Genomic DNA, 17,821 nt, shown 5'->3' with positions numbered 1-17,821 from the left:
TTTTAATCAGCATGAATTAAAAGTCAATCTCCCTCAAGTTAAGTTCAATTTCATAGACTTATTATTAGGTATAATATTGTATGGTGACTTCATAAACTTGTGTTTGGCATAAAAAGTCTTTGGTATCTCTTTACTTTCCTCTGAACAGATCAGCTATTATTAAACACTTACATAAAACTTTTCACACAATGAGTGCTAAGCCTTCTTTAGTTCTTATGAGAAACATGGATTAAAACCTTTTTGCCATTTTGCCATCTTCTTGTTAGCATCAAATGATGCCTGGTGTTAACCTTTCCATTCTCTTGACCATATGCTCACAAATACTCTCGGCCGTTCCCTGCCTCATCCTCCTTACTGAACAGCAAGTAATTCAAGCCGCCAGTGTAATTCCCAGACACAAGAGGGAAATAGTTTGGCAATTCTCAAGTCATCAATAGAGTAGCCAAGTACCCATTAACTTGGAAGTGTAAGAAAAAGCCTTGAGTTTAAACCCAGGAGCACAGATTTTATATATCTGGCATGCCTGCCCACTCACATGCCCCTCTGACTTCTTTAAATTTCAGAGGGCATCTTCTTTATCTGCAATAAAAGATTCTAGCTAGTTATCTCTGGGAGTTTGCTGTGATTTACTGCTGAGTCTGGATATGAAATCTGACAGACATTAGGTTAAGTTCCATTTTGACAGAGAACTTGCAGAATAAGCAAGAGAGCAGGTGAGGAGCAGTCTCACATGGAACTTTTGGGTATCCTGATGGAAGAATGTGCTCTGTTGTGCACCTTGCTGCTCTACTGGTACAAGACTGAAGATTTGAAGATGCTATTTAGGGGTGAATGGTACTTTAAAATCTGTTATATTCTACTAGCCTGTGGGTGATGTATGTAGATAAATTAGACTACACAGTTCTCCCACCACTGTTACTTACTTGTAATTTCTGAGTTAAAGAGTCCCTTTGTGCCTGAAGTTCTCTGGCATTATCAATTTCTTCTCTCAATTTTTCTATTTCCTAAAGAGAATAAAATAGCATATTACCCAAACTGATCAAAACACAGATAGTAACTTTAGCCTTGGACGATTCAACCATATTGATTGATGGATATAGAGGGACTGGCTATTGAAACATTAAGTCTTGGAGTCAGCTTTCCAGATGTCAACCACATTAGTTATTTACAGATCCCTGACTACTACTTTCTAGGAGTACTGAAGGAATACTACTGCAATATACTTTTTTAAAATGTGAAATTCATTATCTGCTCATTTCCACTACATTCACCTTATATTTTATGTTTCTCCTGACTTACTGTACTCTCACCATATATAACAAGCAGATAGGAGCACCTTGTCACACATATCCCACTTTCATTTTTCTGGACCACATACACTCATTACTTTTCTACTAGCATTTTATGTCTTAAAATTTCTCCATCCCTCTGTCCCAACTTGTGATTTGGAACATTTGCAATGTTAGATAGATTTTATGATTCAAAGAGTATGGATCTAAAAATTAATTTAGTAAAGAACAAGGTTGATTTGCTGATAGGGAAAATTGTGTGAAATGATTGCACATTATATAAAAATGGTGAAAAACTTCCACAAGTAAATGAATCTGTTGCTGGATATTCATCCATTAGAAAGATTCAATTGTCAGTCTTCAGCGCATTTTGCCAATGACGAATACAATAAGCTTTCTAAAGTAGACCAGACTAGAAAACCAAAGTCACGAATGCTAATATTGCTTTTATTATATATAAAAAGTAACATAATCTTGCAAGTCTGAATATGCTTCCCCTCCTTTCCTATAACTTTGTGGAAACTAGGGAGGCTGCCATCTGAGATGCTTTTTCAAATTGCATTTCTGCCCTAGACTCAGAATTCTTTTATCTGACTATTGTCTTGGTTGGAACTCTTCCTCCTGTTTTTCAAATTATTACTTCTGCCCATTACAAGAACAAGGAAGTGATTTCATGTTACTAGAAAGCAGAACAAAATCAATTTAATGATACAAAAGTAAAACAAAACTGACTGAGGAATAATTCAAATTATACAACTGATGATAGAGAAAAGTCTAAATTAGTGGCATAAAACTACAGCCCATTATTGCCTCCAGAATTCTTTTAGCTATCTCCAGAACAATCCAGAGAGGTGGAGGTCCAAAATGTTTTTTAAAAAAAATATTTGTATGTTGGGAAGGCTTTTAATGAACTAAATGGCTTATAGCAATTGCTTTAACTCTTTAAAAAATAAGTTTAATCAAATCTCATATACTGGCCCTAGCCATTTTTGAACTGTGATTCTCAATGTGGCATGCAAAACCTAGTGCAACCCTTGGGCTGATTGGCATGGCATATTCTTAGTATAAAGGAATGGCAGAAGAATTTTCCTGGTGTTTTGTTTTACGTTTTGCAGAATGCCTAGCAAAAAGCTCTCTCCATAATGCAATATTGTTAAGCAAATTTTAAATGAATGATAATCATTAGGGGGTCCTGCATGAATGATTACCAGCTAGTTAGAACACTAATGAAAAGACTTCTGAAGATATAAACTAAAAGGTTTCAAAAAAGTAAATGGGATTTTATAAAAGGACCAAAGATAACATTCACAAAACTCTGAAATGCAATAAAAAACCTTCTAGCCAAGTATCTAGTAGAAACTTCCCTGAAAACATTTTATTTGAGGGCTCCTTCTATCATGAACTCGTCTTTGAAACATACGGTGTCAATTACTGCTATAGAAAATATAATACACTGCCAAGACCTCAGGAGTGATATAAAAAGGCAATCCCAACTCATTATTCATTCTTTGGGGAGGTGAGCAAGCTCTGCTAGAGGCAGCAAAGCTTTTCTTTGAACTTCCTGCCAATGCACATCCCTCAGAGTATAGAGGTCATTCCAGATATCACAGTCTCAATAGAGAATACCTTGAATCCTAATAAAGCAGCTTTTCAGGAAGAGTAATATAGAAAAGCCATTTAAGAAGTGGGTTACAGTTCGTTTGTGCAGCCTTATTGTTCTAAGGAGAATGTGTTGATTCTGTTGCATATGGAAATAAAGATGTGTTCTAATGGAGCAGTGTAAGGCATTGTGAATTACTTAAAAGCCAAGTATTTAGCAACAGAGCACTCTGATCAAACAGTTTAGGATTACATGCTTAGGCATGCCTGAAAGCTGTACTTGTTTAACAGATTTTCCAAAAAACAATACTAAAAGCTTATGCTATTCTGCTGCTATGTATGAACCCAATTCAGTCCTGAAGCTTAATTCTATAGCTGTATCTGCAGTATTGTCTATGTGTATTATAAATATCTTTTAGGTTATTTTCTTCTTCCTCATTAAAGTGTCTTCATTAAAACTAATTTACTTGGCATAATTTTACTTGTAAAAATATGTCTAAAATTTTTTTAGACATTTTTTTTAAAAAAAAAATGTTTTATTGATTTTTACAATCACAATCCCTAGTGCCTAGTGAACATCATGTGGTCTTGGTTCATAATCAGTAATAATTAATTGACAGTCAACAATGATTATTTTTTATAATTCCATAATTAGTATATTAATTAGCAGTATATTTCTTTGATTTTCCCTTCTTCCGATAGTGTTTATCAACCTTAAACAAGTATAATTCTTAATATTTTCAATGCATAAATGATTAAATATAGACATTTTTTCATATTTGTACAAATAATGTCCATATATGACATTTTTTCTAATCAACTTGTATTGTATTTATAAAAACCATCCTATTAGTTCATCATGCATTCTATTTTCATAATTCTTATTTAAGCTTAATTTCCCCTTAATATTCAAACCATTTTTATCAGTCATAATTTTCTCAATATTAATTATGTAAATAGCCAAGCTTTCCATTTACATACACCATCCCAATATTTTCATATTTCATGTGTTATAAGGATACTATACTACTCATTTATAACATCTACATATAATATCTTTTTTGATCGGCTTATATTTCACTTATATTTGTAAAAGTTATCTTGTTAAGTTACTATATATCCTGTTTTCAAAAATTCTTGTTTAAGCTTAATTTCCCCTCAATATTTTGGTCATTCCTCAGTCCTAGTTCTCTTCAAATTAATTACCTTTAAATTTCAAACTTTTCATTTACATATATCATCCCAATATTTTTACATTTCATATATTATAAAAAATACTATAGTACTTAAATCTCTTATCCCTCTTACTATAGAGCCCCTTTATATCCAAAATTTTCTGTTCTTTTAACCATATTCAAACAGGTGTTTACTCATGTAATATTCCATCTGGTAAGGTGAATCAAACCTTTTGAATCTAACTCTGTTTTTCTTCTTTTGCCAAGTAGCTTGCCAAGTTAATATATTTCGCTTGCCAGGAAGTTCCTGTATTTTTGTGGGTATTGTTGGGAGTGAGAAAGACAAATATATGCTTTTTGTCTCCCAAACTCTAATGATTCTCCTGGCAGTTCTATGGTCCATTTTGTTAAATCTTCTTTCTTGTCCTCGGGCTTGTTTTGACATCCTGACAAATAAAGTATCTTTTCCATTTTTATTGTTATGGCAAAATCCTGTAGATTTTTTTCCTGTTTGTGTTAAGTTGTAATTCTCTTCATTTGTAGCTTCGCTGTTTAAGTCATTTTCTTCAAGTTTGTGTTCTATTATCTGATTCGTTTGTTCATTCTTTATCGTCATTTTCTGCGAGTTTTTTGATTGAAGTATAGACTGGAGTTGTGCTCATTTATATCATCAAAGTTGTTTTTAATCTCCTCATGGTTTGAATCCATTGTCATTTGTATCTGTCATAGCATTGCATACATTTCTCCCTGAAAGGTATTTGTCTTGTCTTGGAATATTGCTTCTGGAGGTCTCTGATATTCTAGGCTAGATCTTTCAGGAATAGATATTAGATGTGGTTTCCTGACATTTTTTTTGATAAGTATACAATATCCATATTGTCTCCCCCCTCCAAATAGTCTTTCATCAATGCCGTAGTCTCTATGATTAGCCTTGTCAAAACAGCCAATCTCAGAATTCAAACAACCCAATCTTATATAGTTCTTATCTTTATATATGGTTTTTGCAATCCAATGTGTTTCCAGTTGTCAAGGCATCAGTGAAAGCAGTATTTTATCACAGTTCTTCTATTTAGGGGTCAGTTATTAACCAGTCAAAATGCAATCCAGTATATTCAGCCACCTTGAGTCCTTCCTGTAAATTTCCCACTGAAAGATTAGCCAAGAGTCAAAGTTTTTCTTTTTCTGTAAACAATTCTTGGGCTTAAACAGCAGTCACAGTATTTCTTTTTCTGCAAACACTTTTTAATCTTATGGCTGGCTCAGTATGTTTTCTTTCTTTGTTCCCAGCTGTCTTCTTGAGAGCTATTAAAGTTCAAGGGAACAGATTATACTTTGTTTCTGGGCATCTTGCCAATTTCTGAATCAGTCTTGTTGATGTTCTATACTCTAATTCTCCACTAGATGTCAGTAGTTGTTTGTTTTCCAGCTTTTTCAAACAAAAACTTCTTTTTTATATAATTTCATCAGAACCCTTTAGGGTGTAAAATCTTAACAATTTTCTAGATTTATTCAGACTGTAGTATTATAGATTTCATTTCAATATATTTCTTTCCCTCTTAAAAGTTAATTTGCCGCTTCCATCAATGGAGGAATGGGGGTGTAGTCCCTTCCCTTCACTTTCAGAGGATTTCTTACTTTGGGGATCTTTCCCAAGGAATCAGTTACAAAATAGAAGAGAAAAGATCGATACTCTTACCAATTACAAGCATGCTGTTCACCGTTGTTCTAGTTTGTGCTCTTGGACTTCGGCTGCAAGTAGCTTGGGCTAGACACTGGTGTGCAGCTAGCCTTTCTCCTGTCGGGTTAGAGGGATTTCCCCAGATGGAACAGATCAACCGCCATTGTTCGTGTTGGTCAGAGCACCTCTCTTTCTTTGTTGCCTCCCCGGGGTGACTTTTGACCCATTTAGGGTCCCCTGGCAGGGCGTAACTAGCTGTGGGGTGTGGAGCTCCACAATCCCACAGCCGTGCACTATGGTGCAAAAACAGAAGTCCAAAAATGTTCTGATTTTTAAGTACCAGTTCAAGGATATTGTATTTTTATGCTAATAGCAGAAATTCTCTGGGTAATATGCAGTCAGTTTGAAAATGTTATATGAGAAAAATAAAACTATATTATAAAAACAAAACAATATAAAAACCAACACAGAGAAAAGCCTAACTGACAAAATAAAAATAAGAAGCAGCAATAATAGTAATATATACTACTGACATACATTTTTATGTACTTTTGAGTAGACTTGTAAAGATGTTTAATCTCAGATATTGTATACATTATTAATATCTCATTCAGTGTATGCTTCAATCATGCATCAGATTCAACACTACTGTGGGCAATGGAATAAGAAACTTTTATAGAAATCTATTAGAGGATATCTGCAGTTCTGAGTGAGTTTGGTGAAGCCAAATCTACCTTCCCTATGTTTTCTTTCACCCTCCCTTTCTCTTCCCCGCAATACTTAAACTCAAGGGTGTGTAATGCCTACAGGAAAGAGACTAGGGAGTGAGGGATGCATGGCTCACAAAACCCATAGAAAAGAAGGCTGAAATAACCCTTCCCTCAAAGAATTCCCCCTTAAAATTCTGTTACTTCTGTTAGTATTAAAGGATGCCTTTTAAAAATAACTTATGCAAGGACATTTGCATGAATGTGTGTTCGATTACATTTGCGGGAGAAGCAATGACTTTAGAAATATTGTAGTTTAAAAACTCTTCAGGTTTTCTTTTTCTTTTTTTGCTAAAGTATAATTGTTGTTAGATGAAAAGGGGACTGTGCTAAGGAAAAAGTAATGCAGGCTGAATGTTCTCCGTAATGCTTTGGTTCATACCTTTGATACAAATTTATCTTACATTCTGAACCCAATAGATCTTTTATTAATTACCCCTGGTATAGTCACATCAACCTAAAACATTTAATCTTATTATATTCTTATTTTTTTCCTAGAGTAACTACATGAATCAGTAAATACAACAAAGTACCTCTTCCTTTTTCTTCAGTGTTGCTTCTAATTCTTGTATTGTCTGATTTAATTCTGTTTTATGAGTTTGGACTGCATTTGCCTGACTACTCACACACTCCAGCTCAGTCACCTGTAAAAATAATACATATAACAATAATTCAGTAATTAGAAGACTATATGAAAAAATTCTTCCTTCTGAAATATCTAGATCAAAGCATCAATGCCTACTGGATAAAGAGAGGAGGGAAATTACTGTGATACGTGATATTTATAACAAAATAACTAGACAGCACATGACATGTTGGGGTCATATTCCAAATATATTTCCTTACCAGATTCCTCAAAGCTTTCAACAATGGCAGAACTCCTAATGTACTTGAAATGTTCTTAAAAATTCAGGGAGATATTCAGAGCTGTATCTGCTTTGAAAGTAGCCCAACTGTATAGTATATTCAAACATCAGGAGCTGAGCACAGGAAATGTTTTATGACATTTTGTATTATTTCACGGGAATCATGGATCCTGGATTCTGGGTACATTTTGAAAGTTAACCAATTTGAGGTACAAATAGTTTGCCATTGACAGGCATAAATAAATGAATAGATACATTTTTGTTTTGTCTTTCTTCATCCAAGTTCTTAGAGCTACCCCAAACCAAATGGCAATAGCAGCAAAATTAAGGTGACAAAACCCAGGCATCTAAATGATCTACTTGGCATTCCTTACAAGTAAATAGAAAATATTCCTGATAAATATTCCTAGGAAGCCACTACACTTTATAGCAATAGAAAACACTGAAGAACATAAACCTTAGGGATAAGAGATCCACCTCTTTGTTAGAGACAAATTAAGTGTCCAGTTAAATGAGTAATCTGTGCTTGGATTTCCATTGTTTCTGTTTTAAATAAAACTTCCCACACTAAATTTTTTAATCATAGCAGTTATGACGTTGCAGTGGTAAAACAGTTTGGCGCTCCCTCCCCCCTCTTTTTTTTTTTTTACTGTAGCTTTGTAGGGCAAAGTAATGACTACTATATGCAGTTTGTGGAAAAAATGGCAGGAAAAAGTTTCACTCCAGCCAAAAGGATACAGCACACAGAATACAGACTAACAGAATTAGAAGGGATCTTAGAGATCTTCTGTTCAAGTAGGAAACTATACAGGTAGTCCTCGACAATAGTTTTCTTAGTGACTGTTCAAAGTTACAACAACACTGAAAAATGTGACATGACCATTTTTCACTGTTACGAGCGTTGCAGCATCCCCACGATCGTGTGATCAAAATTCAGATGCTTGGCAACTGGTTCATATGCTGATGTATCCCAAGGCCATGTGTTCACCTTTTGCGACCTTCTGACAAGCAAAGTAAATGGGGAAGCCAGATTTACTTAACAACCATGTTACTAACGTATCACTGCAGTGATTCAGTTAATAACTGAAGCAAGAAATGTTATAAAATGGGGCAAAATTCATGTAATGAATTCAAATAAATTCATCTAACAACAGAAATTTGGGGCTCAATTATGGTTGTAATTTGAGAACTACCAGTACTATTCCAGACAAAGGGCTGTCCAATCCCTTCTTAAAAACCTCCAGTGTTAGAGCACCCACAATTTCTGGAGGAAAGTCGTTCTACTGATTAATTGTTCTTGCTGACAGGAAATTTCTCCTTAATTCTAGATTAGATCTCTCTTTGTTTAGCTTCCATTAATTTACTTCTTGTTTTGCTCAGGTGCATAGATTAAACCTCATCTTTGTGACAGTCCCTCAAATTCTGGAAGACTGCTACCTTGTCTCTGTGTTAGACTAAACATTCCCAGTTCCCAAAAACATTCATTGTATGGTTTAACCTCCAGTCCCTTAATTACCTTTGTTGCTCTTGTCTGCACTATTTCTAGAGCAGGGGTGTCAAACTGCCGTACGCATCATCTGGAAGCCACGCCCATCCCATTGCTGGCAATGGCGAAACTGTCCCGATACATTGTGCAACGTCACATGACGTTGTGAGTTTGACATGCCTGTTCTAGAGCCTTGACATCTTTTTTCTATTGTGGTGACCAAAACTGGATGGAATATTCCAAAGTTGGTCTTACTAAGGCAATATAAAGTGGTACTAATACTTGACATGATCTGTTGATGCAGCGTAGGACTGCATTGGCATTGGGGGGAAAAATAGAACTTTCAGGACTTGATCCAAAATATCCTGTTTTTCATAAAACTCAGCATTTAATTAAAGGAGGATCAGGTAAATGTTTGGTGGCTTTGATTGAACTTTTTTAGTTTCATTGGCCATCAGGAGGTACCACATAACCCTTCTGTCCTATTAGAACTCATCTAACATGGGTAATCAGATGTTATTCTATGGGATTCAAGCATCTATTGGGAATTGAATTTCTGGATCTGGTATTCTTTCAAAGCTGCAGATAGAGGTACAGTAAATATATTCCCTAAGGGACGCGGTGGCTCAGTGGGTTAGGACGCTGAGCTTGTCGATCACAAGGTCGGCAGTTTGGCGGGTCGAATCCCGAGTGCCGCGTAACAGAGTGAGCGCCTGTTACTCTTCCCAGCTTCTGCCAACCTAGCAGTTCGAAAGCACCTAAAAATGCAAGTAGAAAAATAGGGACCACTACGGTGGGAAGGTAACAGCGTTCCATGTGCCTTTGGCGTCTAGTCATGCCGGCCACATGACCACGGAGACGTCCTCGGACAAGCGCTGGCTCTTCGGCTTTGAAACGGAGATGAGCACCGGCCCCTAGAGTTGGAAACGACTAGCACGCATGTGCGGGGGAACCTTTACCTTTTTAAATATATGCCCTAAATTTTCAAGGTTTAGGGTTTGAATGGGTTTGTTGTTTGATGGGCACTAAGCTTTTTGATAATTTTTGACACCATATTAGCTTGGTTTGAACTGTTGATTTTGGTAATTTGTTAGTGGAAGGATTAATGCAGTTATGGAGTGCATTAGAAGAAGCACTTTATCAAAGTTGCATGAAGGCCTTATTCCCATCAACACTGATGAGACTCTATGTGGAGTACAGTGTACAATTCTAGCCACAACTGCTGACACGTTGGAACAGAGCCAGGGCAACAAAGATGATACAGGTACTTGTGGACGTATCCTATGAAGACAGGCTGAAGAAACTTGGGAGATTCAGTCTGGAGAAAAAAAAATTCAAGGAAGACATGATATCCATCTTCAGAAACATAAAAGAGTGCCAAGGGAAAGATGGGCAGAAATGATTCTCCATTACTACACAAATCAGGGCTCAAAGTAATAGGCACAAATTGCAGCTATCTTGATTTTGTTTAATTATAAGGAATCTTTCTCTGACAGTATGGCTTATATAATAGTGGAACAGTCTACTTACAGAGGTAGTGATTTTACCATCTTTGTAGACTTTGAAGAAGAGGCAACACAGCCACCTCCTGAGAAACATTTATTTGGCTTTTCAAACAATTTCAGGAACTTGGAACAAATTACCCTTATGGATTTTCCAATGCCACAGTTTCATGAATGTATGACTGATTACCCATTCACAGACAATCATCAGCAGGCATCAGTTTTGGAAGGTATGTTTTGTGCTGCCAGGCTTAGTAAAGGCTTGCTTGTCCAGTCATCAGTTAATCATGTTGTAAGGTAGCTAACACATCATCAGAGACTGCTCATAATAATAAGTATTAAAATTCTGGGATAATTAGTACATAATAATTATATTACTCAAGCATTTCTTTCAATAATGGGGAATCAGTATGGAGACAGAACACCTGGATGTACTTGAAGTTTCCACAGTCTTTAATTTCAGAAAAGGGCAAATAAAACTTCATATGGATGGATTTTGTTAGTCATTAGATGAACTGATAACCTACTATAATAATATTTTAGTGACACCTTTCCTCAAGTCATAGCTATAACAGTTTCACTACACAAGTGATGTCAACTCACTCGTTTATGTAGACGCTCTGCTTCCTCTTGATACGCAGCAAGCTGCTGTTTCCATTGTTTCACATTGGCAGTGGACTCAAGGAGAGCTGCTGTCAGCTTGGCATTGTTGCCCTTTAGTGTAGCAAGTTCTGCTTCCCAGTGCTTGCTGATTGCCGAACTAAAGACAAAATTAGAGTGGCCACATTAATAAGCATCCCTCAGATGTTGTCTATCCCTTTTTTAATGGATGACTTTACTATACAATATAATATCGTCTACATCATATTGCTTTTCAGACTGAAGAGATAGTATGGTGGTATGGACATTTTTTAGACCCAGAGTTAAAGTTATAAAGTTTTTACCTGTTTGAAACTTATGTTACCAATATTTTGGAAAAGAAAGGGACATTTATGCAGATATTTTTCCAACAGAAAGATCCTAAATGCATTTTTGTATATCATATGTCTGTATTTGCATCATACATTCATATCAGAGCTCTGCTACAGTTGTTGTTCTAGACTTTCCTTTCTCCACTGCAATGTGAAATATCATTTATTTGAATCAAATATATTTGTTGTTCGAAACATATTCCTTGTCTTACAGTTCAAGTAGAGACCAGACTTTGAAAAGCTATTTCACAGGCCTAGTAACGAAGATTTGTATTGTGAAACTATTTCAATACATCCATGTATAGCTTAAATATTTCAGTCAATGAATGTTGGCTAAAAATAAAATTGCAAATAGTGGAATTGTGTCTGAAGTGGAACCTATAGTTACAGTTTAACTCAGCGCTATATTTTTTTGCTCTGTGTGTGCGTGTGTGTGTATGTGTGTAAGAGAGAGGGGGGGAGGAGGGATGGTTTTGTGGAAGCAGTGTGCGCACTCGCCCACTACTTGCACAAGTGGAGTTGCATGCGCGCTCACACACTGCTTCTGCAGCCAATTCTGAATGGGCTGTGGCCCGGTAGTGGGGACGCCTGACCTAGATGGTGGAATGTGAGCAACATATACAAAATATTTTTTGCCATCCATTCAATCATCTCCGATTCTTGAAGACTGCCTGGACAAGTCCAATTAATAGGAAAAAAGGTAAAAATGATTTGTTGTTTTTCCCATCAGTCCTATGGTGCATGTGCCAAAAGGTGTTAAGGTGTTAGGACAACTCACTGCTGCTGGCTTGCTGCCACAGCCTTGCCACTGTGGAAAACTCACTGTGGGACAATTCCTTTTATTAGTTATATCAGTCTAATGTAATATAATGGGAAAATGCTGGAGGCAATTCTTCCTCCTCTTAGCTCAGACTGGGGGGAAAAATTGGGGAGCACAAAGCGGGAAGGGAAAGAAGGACTCTCCCCCCAAGAAAAAAGATAATTGGGAGAGAGTCACACACTTTTCAGTACACAAGAGTCTCTACCACAGAGTTCAAGGAGTATTGGTGGAGGGGTGGTAGTAAGCCAGATCAAAAAGGGAGGGAGGGAGGAGGAAGAAGAGCAGGAGTTTCCCCTAGTATCTGGCATTCTTCCACAGTGAACTGTCCTGTGGTGAGTTGCCCGCAGTGAGTCGGCCATGGTGAGCCAGGGTGATGAGTTATCCCATTCCAGTTAAGGACAGTCATTGTAGCAGGACCAAAATCTATGTATGGAAATCACACTCTTGCTTTCTCAGGCAGGCAGGGTGAAATTAAAAAAAAAGTCAATCAAGGAATGTGGTAACCATCATTCAGGCAGAATATCTGCTGACATCATTGCCAAAGTAAAAACTAGATTGAAATTCAGACAGAAACTTCTTAAGTTAGTTTCATTTCTAGCCAGTTCCAGTTCAGGAGTCAAGCAACTTAAAAGTTTCTGCTGTATGGCAGAACCCATGGCCTCTACTTTCTCTCTTCATTAACAAAAACCACAACAACAAGAAGTCAAATTTCTATAGGCCAACCTGATGACAGAAATAGTATATGGAAATTTTAATTTGGAGCAAAAATTGTGTCAAGGTATTGATTTAACAGTTAACCAGCTTATGTAATGTAAGATATAAGATGTAATGATGGGAATGACTCAGCAGGGTCTGTGTCTCTTTAAGAGTCTTTGTATAAAGGGAAGGCTCTGCTGATGTGTTCTCTTTCTTCCATTTCCTGCTGTAACTATGGTTTGTTGGATCCTGACATATTAGCTCATGTATGTGTATTGTTCCTGGTGTATGATATTGTAGATAGTGTAAGATAAACCACCATTTACTATAGACCATTGTTTACTGTTTTTTACTCCTGGGTTATCTCGCACAATAAGAGTGTGCATGCTCTGACAGGTTATGGGTCCAGAGAGAGGAGAAACCCAGTGATAGCTTGACCCAGAGTCAGAGGAATTAAGGCTTGTGGTTTGTTCTGGTTTGTGGTGATAGCAGGCAACATGGACTCCATCAGCGTAATGGGAGGAGGTTTCGGAATATCTTGTCTGAATGAGACAAACTACCTCTCCTGGTGTCTGAAAATGGAGATGTACCTGTAAAGGGAGGAGTTGTGGATGATAGTTGCTGATCTACCTACAGCTCTGGATAATGGGGACCGGAGAAAGAATGAGAAAGTATTGGCCAGCATAATCCTGAGTTTGGATAATAGCCAGCTGATAAACATGAGGGGTCTCCAGTCTGCTAAAGAGTGCTGGGAAGCTTTGCATAGTGTGTATGTGAGAGAGATTAAGAGCAGCAAAGTAATGCTGACAAGAAAGCTATATAAGGCCCAGCTGAAACTGGGAAAGAGCATGTCTGCTCATTTTCAGTCCATGAGGAAGACATTCCTAGAGTTAGAAGAAAGAGGAATGACTTTTACTGAGGCACACAAGGTGTATGTGGTGCTCAGTTCATTGGACACTTTATGGGATGTCCTAATGACCAGTTTAGAGTCCATGCAAGAGAGGGACTTAACCATGAGTTATTTGACTAGCTGGTTGCTGGAGGAGGAACACAAATGGCTAGAAAGGCAGCAGAGAGGGGGTGACAATGCACAGGCCAGGCCTAAAACTGCAACATTCAAAGATGCCAGTAGAGCAGCCGAGAATGTTTACATGGTGAAACGCTGCTTCATGCATGGCTCTACAGAGCATCTCCAGAGATGCTGCCCTGAGAGGAGAAACAGTGGAGCAGTGAAACAAAGTAATAGAGCTACACAACCAACATTTTCCCTGACAGCAACATTAACTGAAAAATACACTTGGCTGTTGGACAGTGGGGTGAGTTAGCATATTGCGAATGACCCACAAATGTTTTCAAACCTAAGACCAGCTAAACAAATATTTGTTAGTTTGGCTAATGGACAACAGTCTGCTGTTAAAGGGGAAGGTAAAGTTTATGTACCTGTATTGGAGAAACATTGGATAAATGTATTATATATACCATAGTTAGACCATAATTTACTCAGTATTTTGAGCTTGGATAATATGGGGTATGAAGTACTGTTTGCAAATGGTCAATACACCATCAGGAAAAGTAGGAGGATTTGTACACAAGGTATTCAGCTGGATAATTTATATGTGTTAGGAAAGCAGCAGTATGGTTGTGCACAAACACTTACAAACACTCCCACGCATGATAATTGCATACATTTATTACACAGGAGGTTAGGTCATGCAAGTTTTAGAGTGCTACAAAGGATGCCAGAACTAGCTGAAGGACTACACATTAAGTGATGCAACACATATTTACATTGCGCTACTTGTAAGGAGTCAAAGTCCAGAGTGTATCCTGTGAGTAAGAAAAGCTCAAGGCAAACAAAAAGAATTTTGCAGTTAGTGCATACTGATTTAATTGTTCCTATGGCACCCTCTCTAGGAGGGGCTAGGTATGTACTATCTTAGTAGATGACTACACCAGATATGTTTTTTGTTATTTATTAAAGAGCAAAACAGAAGTTCTACAACAGTTCAAGCAATGGGTGAACTGTGTAGAGCAAAGATATGGCCTAAAGTATGCCAGCTGCAAACAGACAGGGAACAGAGTTCATGTCTGACAATTTCCAATTGTCAGGAACTTAGGTATAAGGCATAGATGTATGAATCCATACTCGCCAGCAGAAAATGGAGTGGCTGAATGGAGGAATACTGTACTACAAACTATGAAAGACTCACTGCTGGCAGATGTAGGAATGAGTAAAACATACTGGGGGAAAGCCATGAAAACAGCCAACTATCTAGTAAACAGGGTATGGAGTGTTGCTATCAATGAAATTCCGTATTACCTGTTATATGGAAGGAAACCTTCATTGGCTCACCTAAGAACATTTGGCAGTTATGCCTGGGTGGATATTCCCAAAAGCACCAGAAGGAAGGGACAGAAAAAGGCTAGGAAACCTAGGTTTGTTGGATATGAGCCAGGTTCCAAAGGATATAGATTCACAGATGGAACAAAGAAGGTTGTGATTTCAAGGTCTGCTAGTTTTGCAGAACAAAACAATTGGGACAGGGTGCATGCTAATACTGAAGTGTTCATGCCAACATGTAGCGCTAGTTCTCAGGAAGGAGAGGCTACACAAAGCTCAATGAAGGAAGAACAGAATAGCAGGTCAGAAATAGTAGGAATAGAAGAGGATAGACCTGAGGTAAAGAGAGAAGTTGCAAAAACACAGGAATAGATGATACTGAGGAGGCCTGAACGTAGCAATAAAGGCGTACCTCCTGACCGGTTCTCAACAAGTGGGGTTAGAGCATATAGTGTAAGGTATGAACCCCGTAATTACCAAGAGATGTTATCAATGCCTAAAGCAGAACAGGATAAATGGAAGGAGTCTATGGACAGAGAAATGGAGTCTATGAATGTGTATCAGGTGTTTACCCTTATGAGATTAAAATGTTCATTATGATGAAGTGTTTGCACCAACAGTAAGAGGTGAGACCTTAAGGCTAGCATTGGCTTTAGCAGCTGCATGCAGTTATAACATATATCATTTCTATATTACCACTGCACCTTGGATATGTATATAAATTGAATAAAGCCATATATGGGTTAAAACAGTCAGCAAGAAACTGGAATCAGTATTTAGATGCTGCTCTCAAAGAGTTAGGTTTTAGAAGCAGCAAGACAGATCCATGTTTGTACACTGCACAGTATAAGGGTGCAGAATGTTTTCTGTTAGCTTATGTTGATGACTTGTGTTTTATTACTAAGAATCGCTTCAAGGTTGATTCCCTTGTCAAGCAACTTGAAAGGAAGTTCCAATTAAAAAGCCTGGGGGAAATAAAGAATTATCTAGGTGTGGAGATAAGAAAACCAGAACAGGGAGGATATGCGTTAAGCCAAACAAGGAAAATAAAACAGCTTTAGAAAAGTATGATACACTAGGCTGTAACAGTGTATTACCTCCTATAACACCAAGCTTCCAGAATGATATAGCAGATGACACAAATGTGACCAAGAAGTGTACCAATCAGCTATAGGTAGCTTATTGTATATATCCCAATAGTCAAGACCAGATATAGCCAGTGCGGTTAGCATTTTGAGTCAGCACACTTCAGTACCCAAATAACAATACAGGTTAGGGATAAAAAGAATATTCAGATATTTAAAAGGCACAATGGACCTAGGACTAAGGATAAGGCCACATAAATTGGTGAAAGGAAGTGATGGAAAGAAGGGTAGTTGACAAGGATAAAAAATATGGAGAGGTACAATTAATGGTAGTGATGTAAACTAGATTTAGTTGTATTTACTTTTCTTTTAATATTATGCTGATTCCTTTTCTGCAATTTGCATAATATTGCATGCCCTCTAATTCAGGAATATAATGAGCATATAGTAATGGAGAGATACATTCCTTTAGGTTCCGTTTTTATTTTATGTATGTATGCTTGTATCTTACCACCCAAAATCCATAGGTTGGATTTAAAACTAACAAACCTATCTTTCCAAATCCATATGTATCAGAAAGCTTTTGAAGAATGTGGATGTGGAGAAGTGGATACATTTCTCATGTAGCTCATTCTGAAGTGGGTGGAGCTGGTGGTGATGATGAAAAGAAAAGGAGGCGTCCGTAAATGTTGGATGGATTCTGGCAATGTTATGAGGCTCTTCTTCCTTTATTCCCATATTGACACTTATCCCTCCAGACAATATGAATACAATGTTGTACATACTCACCACACCAGACCCTTCCAGGATAATCAACATTCTGCAAAGTGCAGAAAATGAAGGAATGTGTATATGAATGGCTTCTCTTAATTTTTAGCAATTCCTCTTAAAAAGTTAATCTGTACCATTTGCCTTAGAAAGCAAAATGTTCCCCATCAACAAATATTGGAGGCTGGGGGTTGGTGTAAATTACATTTGGCTACATTCTTTTCCTTATCTCATGAATTTAATACTCATTTTTATCTGCAAGGGGCTTCAAAGATTTTTTCCGTGTCCTTGTGCAAAGCTTTTTTCTAAAGCTGCTACCTCTTTGACTTCATTGCATCTCAGTCCTTTCCCACTCTGATATCAGGATCTTTTCCTTTATGCTACTCCCCTCCAGTTCTTGCTCTCCCTCTTTCAATCTTTTTAAGCCTCGTTGTTTAACCTTTTCCCCTCTACATTATTTTTCTTTATGCTTGTCCAGGATTTTTGACTCATCCTCATATACTCTCTTCTTGAGTTTGGCTAATAGAATACAGTAACTATTGTCTTTATGACTAAAGAGTCAGTTCACTACTTTTTGGGGGGGAGGAGTATGAAGTCAAAGATAATTCTGATTTAACTATAATCCTGTAAGATTACTTCCTCTATATTACAAATTGGGAGGATGCTGAGGAAAAGAGGGGTCTGTCACAATAGGTATATAATTAAAATGTGAGGCTTCTGATTTGTATATAGTTTCTGAGGCTTCAAACCTATGGACCTTGATTATGTCCATTGAACT

At 37.2% G+C, this 17,821-nt stretch overlaps 1 protein-coding gene across 2 annotated transcripts in view; it reads right to left on the bottom strand.

Moving 5' to 3' along the window:
• Positions 1 to 17,821, bottom strand: part of HOMER1 (homer scaffold protein 1) — a gene marked incomplete at its 5' end in the record, with an annotated part of 69,925 nt that overhangs the window by 4,638 nt on the left and 47,466 nt on the right. For both annotated transcript variants that reach the window (XM_081316225.1, XM_081316224.1), the window contains 3 exons: positions 924 to 1,004; positions 7,042 to 7,152; positions 10,966 to 11,122. In XM_081316225.1, coding sequence (XP_081172351.1) covers positions 924 to 1,004; positions 7,042 to 7,152; positions 10,966 to 11,122 — 349 coding nt within the window. The remainder of the gene's footprint in view (positions 1 to 923; positions 1,005 to 7,041; positions 7,153 to 10,965; positions 11,123 to 17,821) is intronic.

Source organism: Vipera berus (genome assembly GCF_964194415.1).
Source record: "Vipera berus genome assembly, chromosome: 2".
NCBI classification, from domain to species: domain Eukaryota; kingdom Metazoa; phylum Chordata; class Lepidosauria; order Squamata; family Viperidae; genus Vipera; species Vipera berus.
The sequence above is the reverse complement of the archived record's forward strand: the minus strand, read 5'-3'. Positions and strand labels throughout refer to the sequence as shown.